The 17,540-nt window shown below is 47.2% G+C and overlaps 1 protein-coding gene across 1 annotated transcript in view; it reads left to right on the forward strand.

Annotated features, from left to right (window-relative positions):
- Positions 1-16,009, forward strand: part of CSMD2 (CUB and Sushi multiple domains 2) — a 590,090-nt gene extending 574,081 nt beyond the window's left edge. Inside the window, exons 61-70 of the mRNA XM_064589508.1 lie at positions 440-613; positions 890-963; positions 3,692-3,803; positions 4,371-4,550; positions 9,650-9,712; positions 10,408-10,569; positions 12,268-12,380; positions 13,567-13,654; positions 15,217-15,355; positions 15,803-16,009. Coding sequence (XP_064445578.1) covers positions 440-613; positions 890-963; positions 3,692-3,803; positions 4,371-4,550; positions 9,650-9,712; positions 10,408-10,569; positions 12,268-12,380; positions 13,567-13,654; positions 15,217-15,355; positions 15,803-15,962 — 1,265 coding nt within the window. The 3' untranslated portion in view covers positions 15,963-16,009. The remainder of the gene's footprint in view (positions 1-439; positions 614-889; positions 964-3,691; positions 3,804-4,370; positions 4,551-9,649; positions 9,713-10,407; positions 10,570-12,267; positions 12,381-13,566; positions 13,655-15,216; positions 15,356-15,802) is intronic.
- Positions 16,010-17,540: the final 1,531 nt, after the last annotated feature.

A 17,540-nucleotide genomic window follows, 5' to 3' on the forward strand; every position in this document is an offset into this window, starting at 1 on the left:
AAACTGCAACTATGGTACAACCTCTCATGGCAAAATTATGTAGCCAGTAAATGATAATGGTGTCATAAACGTGGAAAATATTTACAGACTAGTAAGTGAACAAAGCAAGGTTTATAACACTGGGACATTGGGTTCACAGCCACACACAAGTTTACACACATGAAAATGGGGAAAAGTTTTGGGTAGTGAGTTGTAGTTTACTTTTTCTCAATTTAACTTCCTATAACGTTGCTTCATTACTTGGGTGATTATTAACAAGCATTTTGGATTTGGGAAGGAGAGGACACACACAACAGCAGGTGTGTGAGGCGGGTATGACTATTGACCCAGGGCTGCCCCCGTTGGCAGAGTTCAAGTGGCACTGGGAAAGCCAGCCGGTGGTGGCCGATGGGGCTCTAGAAAGCAACTCGGACCTGCCTTCCTCCCTTCGTCTTCCCAGCCGTGTTCTGCGGAGATCCCGGCGTCCCAGCCCGTGGCAGGAGAGAGGACCGAGGCTTCTCCTACAGGTCGTCCGTCTCCTTCTCCTGCCAGCCCCCTCTGGTGCTGGTGGGCTCTCCACGGAGGTTTTGCCAGTCAGATGGGACGTGGAGTGGCACCCAGCCCAGCTGCATAGGTGAGAGGTGGTTTGGGGAAGAGCGTCCGAGCTAGTGGGCATCCTTCTTTCAGGCCCGAGCTTCTTAGAGCAGAGCATGAAATTGAAATAGCCAGAGTGAGCGTGCTGCCAGGAATCACATAGTCAGCCCAGGGGTATGACTCGGGTGGAGATATTAACAGGTCGGGGAGTAGGATGTGGCTTCCATTTTTCCCTCCTACACCTATCTCTCAGAGTGAGTGGAGGTGATGAAAGCTTCTCTGACCGTGGGCTCTGTTTCTCTGTTTTGCAATCTAGACCCAACGCTGACCATGTGTGCAGACCCCGGCGTGCCACAGTTCGGGATACAGAACAATTCCCAGGGATACCAGGTAATGAGGTCAGCCAGGATCAGGCCTTCCTGCCCCCTGTCCCTGTCTATCACTGTCAGCCTCAGAGGACTCAGGGCTCTTCCCAGGTACAGCACTGGGGGGAACAAGACCTTGGAAGCTGGAGACAGAAAGTGTTCTGCATCTTTGAACCACGCCACACTGGAGCACCTTGCAGAAACAGAGGCACTGACAGCAATCCAAGAAACTGATGCGGAAGAGATTCTCACGTAGTGACAGAAACACTCCCCAGCAGCCCCCTGCGGTTGGGGCGGGCAGTCGTGGAAAGACAGAAATGAGTGAGACAGGCAACCGTCTGTCCGCACGGCACCTATACACTCCCTATAGACCCAGGGTTCAAAGTGGCAGGAACGAGCAAGTGCCACACGGGAGGCAGGCTCCACGGACACATCTCAGAACGAACTTCAGAAAGAAGAAGGGATTTGGACAGCCTGGGATGGGACACTTGGAACAGAGAACAGGAAGCAGGAAAGTATGGGTGTGTTCAAGACAGGACAGTTAGCTGGAGCATGAGATGTGCCCAGGAGAAATGGCCCGTGGGGATCCAGCCAAAGAATATGACTTATTCACTCAATCTGTATTCATGTAACAAAATATTTACTGCCATAAACTTTCTAGGTGCTAGGAATGCAGTGGGAACAAGACAGGCTATGTGCCCACTCTTAAGAAGGTCTCCAGCTGGAGACAGTGAACAGGATAACTTCTGAGAGCAATAAGCCCTACCCACCATCTAGTACCAAGGGGTTGTGACAGGGTGGGCTGCTATTTTAGGAAGAGACCTCCTGAAATTGAGCTGTGGCCTCCAGTTCAAAGGGGCACCAAGGCGGGGGAGCACTTAGCAGGTTGGAGGAGTGGAAAGCAGGGAGGCCAACGAGTCCAGAGCAGTGTGAGCCGAAGAGGAGATGTAGCCAGAGAGCTAGGCGAGGTTTGAAAACAACTGGGCACTGTCTTGTAAAGTTAAATATTCACACATTCTGCAACCCAAAAGCTCCATTCCTGGAAACGAACCCCAAAGATACCCTTGCACATGTTATCGAGATCTGAGAAAAATTTCAAAGTCACAGCAGTGAGAATGAATGCAGGACAGCTCTACACAATGTGGGTGAATCTTAGAAACATAGCATCAAATGATAAGGTGGGATGATGCTATTTCTATAAAGATTAAAACTAAGAAGGACATATGATTAGAGATATATGTGCATATGTGTGATAGAATTATCTTTTAACAAAGCAAGGAAATTAAAAAACACAAAATTCAAGATAGTGCTTACCACTGAGGAGGAGCCAAGGAAAGAGGAATGGGGCAGGGGAGGAGGACGCAGAGAGTAACAATTGTGTTGCTAACATTCTAGCCCTGGAGTGCTGGGCTCAACTTAATGTGTCCAGTTTCTTTCCATATATTCTTTTGCATGCATCAAATATTACATAATAATTTCTTAAAAGAGAAAGCCATGGGCCAGGTCACCTAGGGCCCTTGAGGCCATGGTAAGCATTTTGGATTTTATTCTAAATGTCACAGGACACCATTTGAAGGGGACTCTGATCCATCATTTGAACACTGCAGAGAAAGTGAATAATGGGGGGTGAAGACGGAGGCACCCGGACAAGTAGGACACTGTTGTCATGGCTCGGGGGGAAGGGCGAGGTAGTGACAATGACACGGAGAGAAGTGAAGGGGTCAAGATGGACTGTGGAGGCAGAACCAAGAGGACGCGCTGATGGATTGGAGGGAGGGGTTGAAGAAAAGGGAGGAATCAAGACTGGCTTGAAGGTTTTGATCTGCACACCTGGACGGACAGAGGGGCCATTGCTGAATGAGAGGATGACATTCCAGACGAAGCGGAAGGGCCTGGAGGAAGGGAGTGGAAGTCAAGAGTTTCACTTGGTGTTGGAATTTTGCTTCCATAGGTAATAGGGACATGTGAGTGTTTTGAGCTGGGAAACAGGGACATCGGAGTTACAGCTTAGGAAGCTGCCATGCAGAGGGCGGAAGGAGAGATGGAGCTGGTGGTTGCAGGGGTGTCGGAAGGGACAGTGAGGGCTGGTGGACGGCGGGGGGGGGGGGGAGACACAACTGAGCAGAGGCAGCGATGGCAGCAGGATAGTGATTCTGCCCAACAGATACTCACTAAGCAAGTGCCAGGTTCTATGGGGGAGCTGTCTATGAAAAAGACTAGTCTCTCTTCCTTAAGGAACCTGTAGACCCATAGAAGAGACACACCCAAGTAATAATTCTGTGTTGTGCAGTGCTTCCCATTTTATAAAATGCTTTCAAATCCAGCACCGAGTTTGAGTGTCACGACACTGCACTGTAAGCGTGACCGGGCTGGTGGTCCCACGCTCTGCACCTGAAGACTCAGGCGTCAAATTCCCGGCAGCCTGTCATTCCATGAGCAAACGTCAAAGCCGGAACTCAGACCAGGGTCTTCTGATTCTGAGTCAGGCATCTGTCCCCCACAGCAGAGCGCACTACGTCCGAGAAGAGCATTGCTCTGACCCCGGGGCTTGGGTAAGGGCTGAAGGAAGAGGCATAAGCCTGCCTCAAAGGGTAAATAATATTTAACCAGGCAGAGAAGTGGAAGAAGGATGTTGCAGGTGGAGGTAAGGGTGTGGGTAGGAACTGGGTGATGGGGAAGTAAGTAGTCAAGTAACAAGGTATGAAGCATCGCTGGATAGAAAGGGATGAAGGAAGCTTCCGTCCTCCCAACAGGTTGGAAGCACAGTGCTCTTCCGTTGTCAGAAAGGTTACCTGCTTCAGGGTTCCACCACCAGGACCTGCCTCCCCAACCTCACCTGGAGTGGAACCCCACCCGACTGTGTCCGTAAGTGCAGACTTCCCCTGCATCCCTAGACAGTTCCTCTTGGAAACACATTTATCTCCCCCAGCTGGGCACCCGGGACATGCTCGAATGCTCTGACTGACAGGGAGCTCATGACTTCTCCCTGGGACCAATATTGCTTTCTTTGTAGTCCTTATCCCTTGGGGGCTCACAGAAGACATTTCCACACAAAAGCCTTGTTGATATTTGAAGGCAATTCCTATGCTTTAGCGAAAAAGAAAGAACTTTCCAGTGGCAGCCAAAACTCACAGCTACAAGGTCAGCCCTCAGGTTGAAAGATTTCAGGCTTTTGACCATAATTACTCCTCTTCCCCAGGAAGGGTGCTGCAGGCCCCCCAGGGGTGACTAAGCCTGGATCCACATCATCTCCATCGTGGCCATAGGTCTAGACATCAAGGCTGGGGTTAGAGGGGAGGTTTGGGGAGGGGATGCTGGACATGAAAGGGGCCTAGAAGGAAAGAGATGTTCCATGTAGGAACAGGAATAGTTAAAAGGCCTCCTGAAGACCCTATTCTCCCCAGGTCCAACACTGTCTTTCCTCTCACCCAGCCCACCACTGCAAGCAGCCAGAGACGCCATCCCATGCCAACGTTGGGGCCCTGGACTTGCCCTCCATGGGCTACACACTCCTCTACTCCTGCCAGGAGGGCTTCTCCCTCAAGGGTGGCTCCGAGCACCGCACCTGCAAAGCAGATGGCAGCTGGACAGGCAAACCACCCATCTGCCTGGGTGAGTGCGCCCACTCGGCGAACCTCTCCAGGGTGGGAGGCCAAAGGTGACAGCTGAGCTTGAGCAGAAGACAGCAAAAAAGAAGGAAGAAATAGGATTTCCAGGAGCTGGATCCTGCTTCTGAGTTTCTGAGGTATTGAGCCTCTAGGAGATGAAACCAGAGCAGTCCAAAGAGACACATAGTGAGGCCATCCCAAGTTTTATTTTGCTACCTTCTGCCTGGGCTTAAAGATTTATTTATTTGAGAGAGAGAGTGTGTGTGTTTGTGTGTGTGCATGGTCTCTCTCCCTCTCTCTCTCTAAAAAAAAAAAAAAAAGGTAGACTTACCTTAAAAAGAGAATTGTTTTGTAGCCCATATGATCTGTCCTGGAGAATGTTCCACATGCTCTTGAAAAGAATGTGTACTCAGCTGCTGTCGGGTGGAATGTTCTGTAAGTGTCCATTAAGTCCATCTGATCTACTGTGTAGGTTAGGCCCAGTGTTTCCTTATTGATTTGCTGTCTGGATGATCAATCTGTGGTTGAAAGGAAGGTATTGAAGTCCCCTGCTGTTACTGTGTTGCTATTTCTCCACCCAGATCTGTTAATATTTGTTTTTATTTTCTTTTATTATATATTAAAATATATTTAGGTGTGCTGATGTTGGGTGCATAAATACTTATAATTGTTATATCCTTGTGATGAATTAACTCCTTATCATTATCTAATGACCTTCTTTGTCTCTTGTTAACAGTTTTTGGCTTAAAGTCTATTTTGTCTGATGTAAATATAGTTTCCCCTGTTCTTGGCTGGTTTCCATTTTGCATAGAATATCTTTTCCCTTCACTTCGCCTTCAGCTCTGTGTCCTTGAAACTGAAGTCAGTCTCTTGTAGGCAGCATATCATTGGGTCTGGGGATTTTTTGTTTGTTTTTTGTTTTGTTTTGTCCATTCAGCCACTCTCTGTGTTTGGATTAGAGAATTTAGTCCATTTACATTTAAAGTAATTTTTTATAAGTATGGACTTCCTATTGCTGTTTTCTTAATTTTTTTTTCTGGCTCCTTTGTAGTTCCTTTCTTCTTTCCTTATTCTCTTCCTTTGGGGTTTGATAAGTTTCTGTAGTGGTATGTTTTGATTCCTTTCTCTTTACCTTTTGTGTATTCACTGAAGTTTTTATTTTGTGTTTACTGTGAGGCCTACTTAAAACATCTTATAATTATGACAGCCTTTTTAAAGCCAATAACAACTTGGGTACCTGGGTGGCTCAGTCAGTTAAGCATCTGACTCTTGGTCTCAGCTCAGATCTTGCTCAGGTCTCGATCTCAGGGTCATGAGTTCAAGCCCCGCACTGGGCTCCACGCTGGGCATGAAGCCTACTTAAAAATAATAAATAATTAAATAAATATATATATATATATATATAAATAAATAAATAAAGCAAATAACAACTTAACTTTGAGTGCATACAAAAGCTCTACATTTTTACACTCCCTTCCTATATTTTATGTTTTTGATGTCATAGTTGACATCTTCTTATACAATGTATTCATTAACAAATTACTGCATTCTAGTTTGGGGGGTTTTTTTTGTTTTTTTTTTTTTTAGGCTCCACACCCAGCATGGAGCCCAATTCAAGGCTTGAACTCAAACCCTAAGTTCAAGACCTGAGCTGAGATCAAGAGTCAGATAGTTAACCAACTGAGCCACCCAGGTGCCCCTGCAGTTGTAGTTATTTTTAATACTTTTGTCTTTTAATCTTTATACTAGAGTTGTAACTGATTTACCCAGCACAGTTATAAATTAGAGTATTCTGAATTTAACCATCTATCTATATCAGTGAGTTTTATAGTTTCCTATGTTTTTATATTTAGATCCTTTCCTCTACTTGAACTCCTGCTGTTAAACCGTGTGTAGCTGTACATTCAGTGTGTCCATGACAGGAGAGGAATTCAGGAGCTTCCCATGTCACCATCTTGGTCCAGAGTCTCTTCAAGAGTTCTTCATATATCTAGAATATAAGACTCTTATCAGATACAAGATTTGCACATATTTTCTCCCATTTTATGGGTTGTCTTTCACTTTCTTTTTTTAAAATTTACAAGTACTTTCTCCTTTATTTCACTCATCACCTAAAATGAAGTTAGACTGTCACATTTCAAGCTCCATTTTAGTCCTGTGTTAAATTTTTTTCTTTTTTGTTTTTAAATGGAGTTTTTTTACAGCCTTATTGAGATATAATTGATATATAAAAATGCACATATTCAATGTATACAACTTGATGAGTTTGGATCTTTTCACCTTCTTTTGGTGTCCTTTTAAGCACAAAAGTCTTTAATTTTAATGAACTCCAATTTATCTATATTTTCTTTCTTCATGCTTCCATATCATACCTAAGAAACCATTGCCAAATCCTAGGTCATGAAAACTTATGTCTATGGTTTTTTCTAAGTTTTATAGTTCCAGCACCCAAATTTAGGTCTTTTGTTCATTTTGTGGGGTTTTTTGTGGGGGGAGGTGGTCATTTGGGGTCCAAATTCATTCTTTTGCATGCAGATATCCAGTTGTCCCAGCTCCATTTGTTGGAAAGACTATTCTTCACTATTCTTCATTGAATTTTCTTGGCACCCTTGTCAAAGATCATTTGACCATAAATATGTGAGCTTATATCTGGATCCTCAGCTTTAGCCATTGATCTGTATAACTGCCTCTATGACATCACCACAGTTCTGATTACAATAGCTTTGTAATAAGTTTTGAAGTTGGGAAGTGTACATCGTCCTTTTTGTTCTTCTTTTTAAGATTGTTTTAGCTCTTCTGGGCCCCTTATATTTCTATATGAACTTTAGGGTTGGATTGTGAAATTCTGCAAAACAGACAGCTGGGATTTTGACAGGGATTGCAGTAAATCTGTAGGTCAGTTTGGGGAATGTTGCCATCTGAACAGTAGTAAGTCTTCCAATCCATGAGCAGGGGATGTCATTCCATTTATTTAGATCTTTAATTCCTTCTAAAACGATGGTTTGTCATTTTCACTATACACGTCTTGCACTTCTTGGTCACATTTAGTCTTCAGTATTTTACTGTTTTTGATGCTATTATGTATTTGTCTATAAAAGGACAAAATGCTTTAGATGCAGTTGAATTTCAGTCCATCCCCTTACTGTGTGATCTTTGGCAAGCCTCTTCACTTCTCTGCCTCTTAACGAGTTTCTCTTCTATAAAATGGAGATAGTAATCTGTACCTCACAGTTCTGAGAGCAGGAGTAAATGAAATAATGTGAATAACATGGCCTAGCACAGCTCCTGGCCTATAAGCTTTCTCCCTCTTACACCCTTCATCTTATAAAACCTAAGACAATAAAGGCATTTTCTTCATAAAAGTACTTTGACTGAGACACTGTGGAAAATTTCTCCACAGCCTTCTGTACATAAACTGCCCTCCAGAGTCGGAATGATTGTGCTCAAAATCTAGCCTCCTCAAGGAGATAGAAGGGAGAGTCTGCCCTTCCTTGGTGATGAGGCAGATATTTCTGTTGTTTCTGTGCAAAAGAAGAAAAGACATTAACAATGGCTGACTGTGACCTTCATGTTCACAACCTCATTTATTCAGCGTAGACCTGTGAGGTATGTTTCAGTATTTTCCCATGTTTCCAATGAGGAGATGGAGACTTTGAGGGGTAAAGGGACTGGTCCAGGTCACACATCACGAAGTAGCACTGCTGGGACCTGAACCTACACTGTCTGGCTTAGGCCCAGAGCTTGTGACTTTGCCTGTGAGGGCTTCTCAGTCTTTTTTACTCCCCACACACAAGTGCTTTATTGAGTTCAGCTGTAAACTGACGTGTATAGACACTGCTATGAGAGGGGTGAGAGCCTCAGACCATGGGCAGCTACTAGCAGCCTTCATAACATTTTATGGTCTCTGAAATTGCGTGGAGAATCATCAGCGAACCAGTGGCAAAAGTAATGGTGATTGTAATGATCAGAAGGAGGCCCAAGACCAGGGCCCTGATGTTCAGTCACTTGGCAGCAAGGATGTAGGCCAGGACCCCAGTCACATAGCTTGCCATCTTCAGCTGCCTAGGCTTCACAGAGTAGGCGAAGGCCAGGAAGCCCAGACTGTGTTGAACAGGGACTGGATGATGTGAGCTTATATCTGGATCCTCAGCTTTATCCATTGATCTGTATAACTGCCTCTGTGACATCACCACGAGGTCTTGCTGTGGATATTGACCATGGTGGTCATCAGAGGAGCCAAGCCCTGGGCACCCCGAGTACATCCCCCTCATGCTCCTCCTTGAGCATCTCCTAGGTTGGGAGGGATGTCGGTGTGGACGCCAGAGAAAACGCGCTGGGAATTGTGGTTCATGGTGCGAGACAGAGCAGCTGTTGTGGGCTTCTCAGTCTTAATATCATCACTCCAAGGGAAGGGAGCACAGCACTCAAACCCCCACCAGGCCTCAAGGAGTTCACTTTTGATTGTTGGAAGGTCCTCCATCGTGCCAGGCATCTGGGAGGAAAGCAGAGTCCGGGACAGGGCTTTTCAACCTGGGGTCATCAATAGGGGCATTCGGCAGATCTAGGTACAAGGGTGGCAGAAGAGACAGCTTTATTGTCCTTTACCTCTTGCTGAAATTTAACACTTTCTTTAATTTGAAATGTAGACAAAAACCCATAGTAGTGTTAACAATACCTATGACTTTGTCACCGGTAAAAATTACAGAGATTTTCATATTATATTACAGTTGTTATTGATATCATGAAATATTGCTTATGTTCCTGACTACTTCAAGGATATGGTAGTGACTGGACCTGCTATTAGATCCTGCTGTTTAATGCAGTAATAAAGAATCACATATCTACAGGCATCCTAATTCTTTGTTTAATATGTCAATGACTGTAATTGATAAAACGGATTTCCTTTTGATTCATTGTTTTATTATTCCAAGAGGGGTCCATAGCATCACCAGACAAAGTATCCACTCCCAATTTAAGAGGATAGGTCCAAAGCAGGATCTCAGAGAACCCATTGACCTAGTGTCAGAGAGGTGGCCATTATTTTTCCAATAGAGTATAGACCAGAGTGTGAACCTGTGTTCTTCCATTCTCTTTCCCCAGCAGAGGTCCGGCCGAGTGGGAGACCCATCAACACTGCCCGGGAGCCACCACTCACCCAAGCTTCTGGTAGGTATGGTCCAGAGCTTCGGCTCAAGAAACTGGTGTTGATTCCTTCACCTAGTTACGCAGAGACATGCACATGACTTTCCGAGTACTCAGTGAAAGGGTGTGAAAACTGTCTACAGAGCCAAACAGATTCCTCCACCCACTACCCACCCCTGACAAACTTCAGGAGGAAGTGAACCTGAAGGAAACAGAAACCTCATCCAGAAGAGAGAGCCAAAGCCTTCCAGAAACACATCCAGATCTTCGAGCTCAGGAGCCATTGTTTACCACAACCCCCCCAGCACAGGACTGGCCAGTGTGTAGTCATACAGACACAGAGATCCAAGTCCTGCCCAGGGAGCTTCCTGGAAACGGTTACTTTTTTAACACAGGTATTATTTCTTTCAAAGTGCAATGTCCAGAACTGGGCACATAACTACATGTGTGGCCCGACCAATGCAAAATTCTTATGGACTATCGTATCCTTTTTTGAACTTTATACTTTTATTCATCACATTAGCATGTGTGTTATATAAGAAGGAAACTAGAGTTGGCATCATACTCAGTTCAAGTTCCATTTTGGATCACAGGAGGACCGGAGCACTGCACCATCCTTTCCCGAGTTAGGCTTTGGAGAAAGCAATCTCAGTGAGTGAATTGGGATCAGCCATCAGGTGGCCTCAGTCCCTCTCACATCTGTTTCTCACTTCCTCCAGTTCCTGGGGATGTTTTTGCCAAGAACTCCCTATGGAAAGGGGCCTATGAGTACCAGGGGAAGAAGCAGCCGGCCATGCTCAGAGTGACTGGCTTCCAGGTTGTCAACAGCAAGGTCAACGCCACCATGATTGACCACAGTGGCATGGAGGTGCACTTGGCTGGTAAGGAGCAGGCCACCCCCCCGTGAAAGCCTGGGTGTGATAGGGGTGGGCAGGCACACGCCCTCTACAAGGACAAGTCTATTGTCATTGCATCCTCATGTCCTGGGGGGACTTGTCTGATGGGCAGAAGGAGGAGAAATTGTTCATCTTTGTTTGCATGATAAAATCACCAGGGTCTAAAAGGAAATGGTTAGATGACAAACAATAACTTGAACTGAAAACAACTCTTAAGTAAAGAGAAAAGAGACCGAAATCCCTAAAACTGAACCAAAAATAAGGACAGAATTCCCAGAAGCCAAAATACAGTCAATAAACAAAAGAAAAAATATTTTTCAGCAATAATCAAAAAACTAAAAGTAAACAGAAAATGTCATTTTCCACTTATCCCACTAAGATTTTTTTTTTAAGTGATAAACATTAGTGCTAGTCAAGGTCCAGTGAAGGCACTGAAGCAGTTGATGGTCAATAAAATAGTACAGTTCTAGAAAACAGTTTGGCAATTTGTGTTAAGCTCTTTGAAAATTATCGAACCCATTAATCATATTTCTAAGAATTTTTATCATAAAAAATAACTATGGAGGGAGTGAAACATTCCTGAATAAAAGATGTTGACATTACAGGGCTATTTGTATTACATAAAAACTGGAAAGAGAAAATTATCCAAAAATAACAAAATGGATATATTAATTATAATACATCTGATAGATAAAATAGTATGCCAGTTTGGAGGCAAATGGACCTACCATAGTGCATTTACAATGTGACTCCAGTTTTTAAAGGAAAAATTATATTCATTAGAAAGAAAATTGGGGAGTGCCTGGGTGGTTCAGTTGGTTAAGCATCTGACTTCAGCTCAGGTCATGATTCCAGGGTCCTGGGATAGAACCCTGCCCCTAACCCTAACCCTACTCAGTGGAGAGTCTGCTTCTCCTTCTCCCTCTGCAGCTCCCCCCCTCGTGCACTCTCTCTTGCTCTCTATGTGTCTCAAATAAATAAAATCTTTAAAAAAGAAAGAAAATTGGAAATAATTCCACCAAAAGTTTAACAGTGGCTATTTCTTAGTGATATCAGAAATGATTTCTTTTTTCTTCCTGCATCTCTGCCTTTCCCACAATTTCCCCAATTTTCAATCTTTTTATAATCAGAAAAACTAAATGTCTCAGAAAACAAACATTTCTGGAAGAGATGGACAGGTAAAGGAATGCATGAGTGAATAGATGTAGACATTAATACAAAGCCCACATACAATCATACCCGTTCTTCCGTGCGAGCGCACACACGCACAACTGAACAGTCGGGTTCCCCATTCGCTCTAAGGCAGAGTAGTAAAGACATCACAGAAGCCCACGTACATGCATCCTGCATTCCCGCACCCACAGAGTCGTAAAGCATACTCATGCGTTAACTGACACATTAATGTATGCAAAGTCATATTCACTTTATTCTGACGCGTGCATGCGTTAAAAGGGTCACAAACACAGGTCAGTGATCCAGTTGTCTGTAACACACATGCGCACACTCTTGTGTATCCTCACACTCAACGCACACAATCTCATAGGCCAGACTACGCTTACCTACTGGCAGTCACGCATGCCATGTTTACATCAACATCGACACGTGAAATTCCACGTACCCGCAAATTTGGGCCTGGAGATTTTTCCAGATCTTTAGTGTACTCTCTGAACTTCCTTTTCCCAGGAATTTACAAGAAAGAAGATTTCCATCTCCTGCTCCAGGTTTACCAGATTACAGGGCCTGTGGAGATCTTTGTGAACAAATTCAAAGACGATCACTGGGCTTTAGATGGGCATGTAAGTGCTGCAAAATCTCAGTCCTTGACCTCCCTGTGCCCTTGCCTTGTCCCTGATTCCCAGATCACAGGCAGGGAAGGGGGGAGAGAGAGTGGAGATGCATAGGATCAACATGGAAACTTGAGAGGTTTACTTGGGGGCCAGGACTGAGATCAAGGGAATCCTCATCTGCTAGTGAAATGGGTAAAGGAAAAGATAAAGGGGCCAGGAGGCGGAGTGTCCGGAGGGCCAGCACATCTGAGTGATATGGAGTAGGGTCTGATGTTCGAGCAGAAAGCAAGGAACCGGAACAGCTGTGTAAGAGTGAATTCAAGCAACCTGGAGGTAATGGTGTTGTGCTGGGATATGGGGAAAGGTCCCAGGTGACTACTTCAAATATCACTCACAATTGAGGATGCAGATTACAGCTGGTTTAGCACAGCTTGAGAGACCAAGACACAGGGGAGGAGATACGGCTTTCTTGCCTTCCCGTGTGGGAAAGCCTAACGACATTCTAGGGCATTCTTAAGGCAAAAGGCAGATCCACAGTGATGCTTCTCTGCCCGTACCTTCCAATTTCACGGGGGGGTGGGAATTGAGCATAGTGTCCCGTATCACACCTGTGGCTTCCCTGTCTCAGACTGTTGATGCTGGACATGGAAGTGTGGGAAGGAGGGAGAGGTGATGGTGGCCAGAGTAGCTGAGGAGTCAGGGTGCATGCGCAGGGACAAGACAGATGAGCCAAGAAGACTTACGTCCCCAACTACCTCCTCAAATTAGTAGCTATTGGAACTGTGATGAACCATCCAAAGTATGTTAAATCTGCTGGGTACACTTTAATCACGGCTCAGTGGTTCCAGGGGCTCTTGACGGTCGTTTTCATCACAGTGATAACGGCTAACAGTTCTCTAGGCCCGGAAGTGGTCTAAGTGCCTTCTCTGCGTGAGCTCGAGCAGGCCTCACCACCACCCTGCGAACAGGTACTGTTGTTAGACCTGCCTGGCAAATGGAAGGCCCACACAGATGAAGTGATGGGACCAGTAGACGATGAAGCGCCTCCCTGCCTCCTAGGAGCACCCAGTGGGCCCACCCCACCTCCAGCACCATAGTCCCAGGGTACACCAGAGTCTGACAGCCCGCACCAGGAGGGCGTGCGGCTTCACCTGGCCATGCCCCCATCACACTGCCTCTGCTCTCACTTTCGCAGGTCTCCTCAGAGTCCCCCGGAGGCACCTTCATCTATCAAGGCTCAGTCAAGGGCCAAGGCTTTGGGCAGTTCGGCTTTCAAAGACTTGGTAACTAGCATTTGTCCTCGGGAAGGGAGACACTTGTGTACAGGGGTGGGGGGGGTAGAGGAGTGAAGTGCAACAGCCAAATCCAGGGGTTCTTAACCATTTGGGGGTCACAGCTGCCTTTGAAATTCTTTTTTTTTTTTTTTAAGATTTTATTTATTTATTTGACAGAGACACAGTGAGAGAGGGAACACAAGCAGGGGGAGTGGGAGAGGGAGAAGCAGGCTTCCCGCTGAGCAGGGAGACCAATGTGGGGCTCGATCCCAGGACCCTGGAACCATGACCTGAGCCAAAGGCAGACGCTTAACGACTGAGCCACCCAGGCACCCCGGCCTTTGAGATTCTGATAAAGGCTATGGAATATGTCCCCAGAAACAAACACATACACATGACAGTCTCGACCTTTGCCAAACAGTTTCATGGCCAGGCCTGGAGTTGAGAGCCCTGGCGTAAGGGACGTTGGGTCTTGAATACGGCCCCCAGCAACACCAGCCAGCCAGCCCTTGGGCACCACCCAGACACCCTAAAGCATGCAGATGTGGGGTTCTTAGGGGTGCCTTTAACTCACATTGTCCTTCCCTCCCCGAGCAGTCCCAGAAGGTGGCTCTTCCCTGGCATCTTTACTCTGCCTGCTACAGTCATCATCGGCATCCAGTCTCCTCCCTTCAGAGATTGACCTTGACCCAGAGCCTCAGACCCTAGTCCAGGAAGGGCCCCTGGTTTCTCCGAGGCGGTGAGGGGAGACAGGAGGCAGTCCGGGGTGCTCAAGAGCCAGCTCTATGTACCCGGCTGCTGATTCCACCATGCCCAGGGGCTCTGCCTGCATTTTCTCGCAGCTCTGACCTTCGGAAGCTTCTCCTTGTCTTAGCAAAAATCTGCTTCCCTGTCATTCCCACTCTCCTCCCCTAGGGGAGTTCTTAGCTCGCCCTTGTGAGGAGCATGGAGTAAGACCTCTCTCTCTTCCCGACAGCACCCCTTCAAGTTCTTGAAGACAGTTCCCCTGGCCCCTCAGCCTGACACACCAGAGAGAACTCAGAAGCTGGAGTTCTCGATTCTGGCTTCTCAACTGACTCCCCATCCCCCGGGCAGACCTGTCCCCTCTTGGAGCTTCTACCCCAGTGCCGCGGGCCACTTGTCTCCCTGCGCTCCTCTGAGCGCCCGGCCCAGCCTGGTGCCAGGAGGACCACAGCGGCGGAGGAGGAGGGAGACCCCCGCCCCAGGCTGCTCACACTTCTTCTCCCACGCCCCCCGCCCCCAGCAGGCCCACCCTCACCTGTTTTGTATTTGGGCTTCCTCCTAAGGTTTTACCTGATAAAAGGCTTCTGTGGCCAAAAGAAGTTTCAAAACTTCTGAAGGCGGCACCCTCTGAAGACTTTAGCCTGTGACAGGTTTTAGGTCCTCCTGCAGATTGGCTCCCGGGGACTGGGGGCGGGGAAGGCAGCTGGCTCGGGGTCTGGGCTGCAGGAGATGACCTCCCTGCTCGAGGCCACACCGCCCCCCGGGTGGCTGTCCCCTCACATAGCTGGGTCTCTGTGACCTGAGGTTTCTGCTCTGCGACTTTGCAGACCTCAGGCTGCTGGAGTCCGACCCCGAGTCCATCGGCCGCCACTTTGCTTCCAACAGCAGCTCTGTGGCCGCCGCAATCCTGGTGCCTTTCATCGCGCTCATCATCGCGGGCTTTGTGCTCTATCTCTACAAGCACAGGTACGGGAGGGAGGGCGGCGGGGGAGAGCGAGGGGGGCGGGGGGGGCGCCTGGAGGGGGTAGGGCCGCATCCCCGACCCCAGCCCACAGCCTTCCTGGGGCCTTCTTTTTTTTTTTTTTTTAAGATTTATTTATTTATTTTGAGAGAGCGAGAATGAGAGAGAGAGTACATGAGTGGGGGAGGGTCAGAGGGAGAAGCAGGCTCTTCGCTGAGCAGGGAGCCCGATGCGGGACTCGATCCCGGGACTCCAGGATCATGACCTGAGCCGAAGGCAGTCGCTTAACCAACTGAGCCACCCAGGCGCCCTTCCTGGGGCCCTCTGAGAGGAAGACACAGCCTCCCGTTCCCTCCCTCTCCCCCTTCAGACCGAGTCAGCCTCTCTCTCTCTCTCTCTCTCTCTCTCGCTCTCTCGCTCGCTCTCTCTATCACTCGCTGTCTTACTCCCAGGAGAAGACCCAAAGTTCCGTTCAATGGCTATGCTGGCCATGAGAACACAAACGTCAGGGCCACATTCGAGAACCCAATGTACGACCGCAACATCCAGCCCACAGACATCATGGCCACCGAGGCGGAGTTCACGGTCAGCACAGTGTGTACAGCGGTATAGCCACCAGGCCTGGCTGCCGCCGCCGCCCCCGAGAGCCCCGCCTCCGGCAGCCGGTGAGACGCGCGTGCGCGGGGGGCGGGGGGGGGGCAGCCCCGCCCACAGATGGGGCTAGCCCCGCCCACAGGCGGGGGGGGCGGGGGGCGGACCGCGCGCTGCCTACGGCTGTGCTCCAGGCGCTGAGCTAGGGACGGCCCCCCTGCGAGGTGGGTACTGTTGTTATCCCCATTCAGTGGGAAAACTGAGGTACAGGAAGAGAATGAACTCGACCAAGATCACACAGCTAGTAAGTAGCAGGGGCAGAATCCAGTCCCAGTTCCAGGCAGGCTGACTCCAGAGACTGTGCTCTTCTTAGCCCTTGGGCTTGGCAAAATATCCAAGTAGAATGTGGCAGTCAGGGCTCTCCGGAGAGAGGTGCATGTGTGTATACATAATACATACATAAAATACACATACCATGCATATATATCTACATCTCCGTATAGACATCTGCATATCTATGTCCATACAGGAAGATGTATGCATAAGTATATCTAGATGTATAGAGATACCCATCTAGAGAGATGGATATACATATGTATGTATTGTATATATACTTAGAGAGAGAGGTGGGGGCAGAGATTTAGTTTAAGGAATTGGTTCACATGATGGTGGTGCTGGAAAGTCTAAAGTCCACAGGGCAGGCCTGCAGGCTGGAAATTCCATCAGGGGTTGATTTCATCTTGATCCAAAGGCCATCTGGAGGCAGAATTCCTTCCTCCTCAGGGACCTTAATTTTTCTCCTCAGGCCTTCAACTGATTGGACGAGGCCCACCTCTATGGGGTGGGTAATCTGCTTTACTCAAAGTCTACTGATTTAAGTGTTAACACACCTAAGAAATCCCTTCACAGCAACATCTAGACCTGTGTTCGACCAAACAACTAGTGTCTGACCAGAGCCTTGTCGAGCTGATGTGTCAAATTAGCCATCACCTAGAGCATGGCAGATGGTTGCCACAATCCCTGCCTGTCTCCAATTCTCCCCTCCCTCCTCTGCATCCACTTTCTCCTCTAGATTATTTCTCTAGCTTAAGTCTAAGCTTAAAATTGTAGGCATTAAGATAATTTATACATAAAGAGATAAAAATTATTTTCAGAATATACAAAGGCAACCATTGAACAGAAATAATTAACTTATTGAGTTTTTCCACATCCTTTGACATCCATCTGAAACAAACATTTAAAGAAGGAGGAGAAATTATTCCAGAATTCCATACTTAGTTCTGAGGTTTCGTCTTTGTGATCCCTCTGTACTTTTTCCTACTCAGAACTCGTACAAATAGAAAGCAAAAAAGAAAAAGGAAAATCCCCTCTGATGACATAAGTCAGGCCTTACAGGTGATCAGTAATGACTCTGAACTTCGAGTTGCTGAATTACTGAACAGTATAAGAGAGAAACCAGAATGCCCCCTGATCTGCATCACGCCCCTCCCCAACCCCCCTGCCATCTCGGGCTCCATTGGGTCCCCACACCTGTGCGCATATGTGTCACCTCCAGGTCACGTGCAGTTGGGGTCTCCAAGTCTAAGAGCCCCCAGCATT

The sequence above is a fragment of the Mirounga angustirostris genome, unplaced genomic scaffold (genome assembly GCF_029215605.1).
Source record: "Mirounga angustirostris isolate CCGP_5_RB_7025 unplaced genomic scaffold, mMirAng1.0.hap1 SCAF_4, whole genome shotgun sequence".
NCBI lineage: Eukaryota > Metazoa > Chordata > Mammalia > Carnivora > Phocidae > Mirounga > Mirounga angustirostris.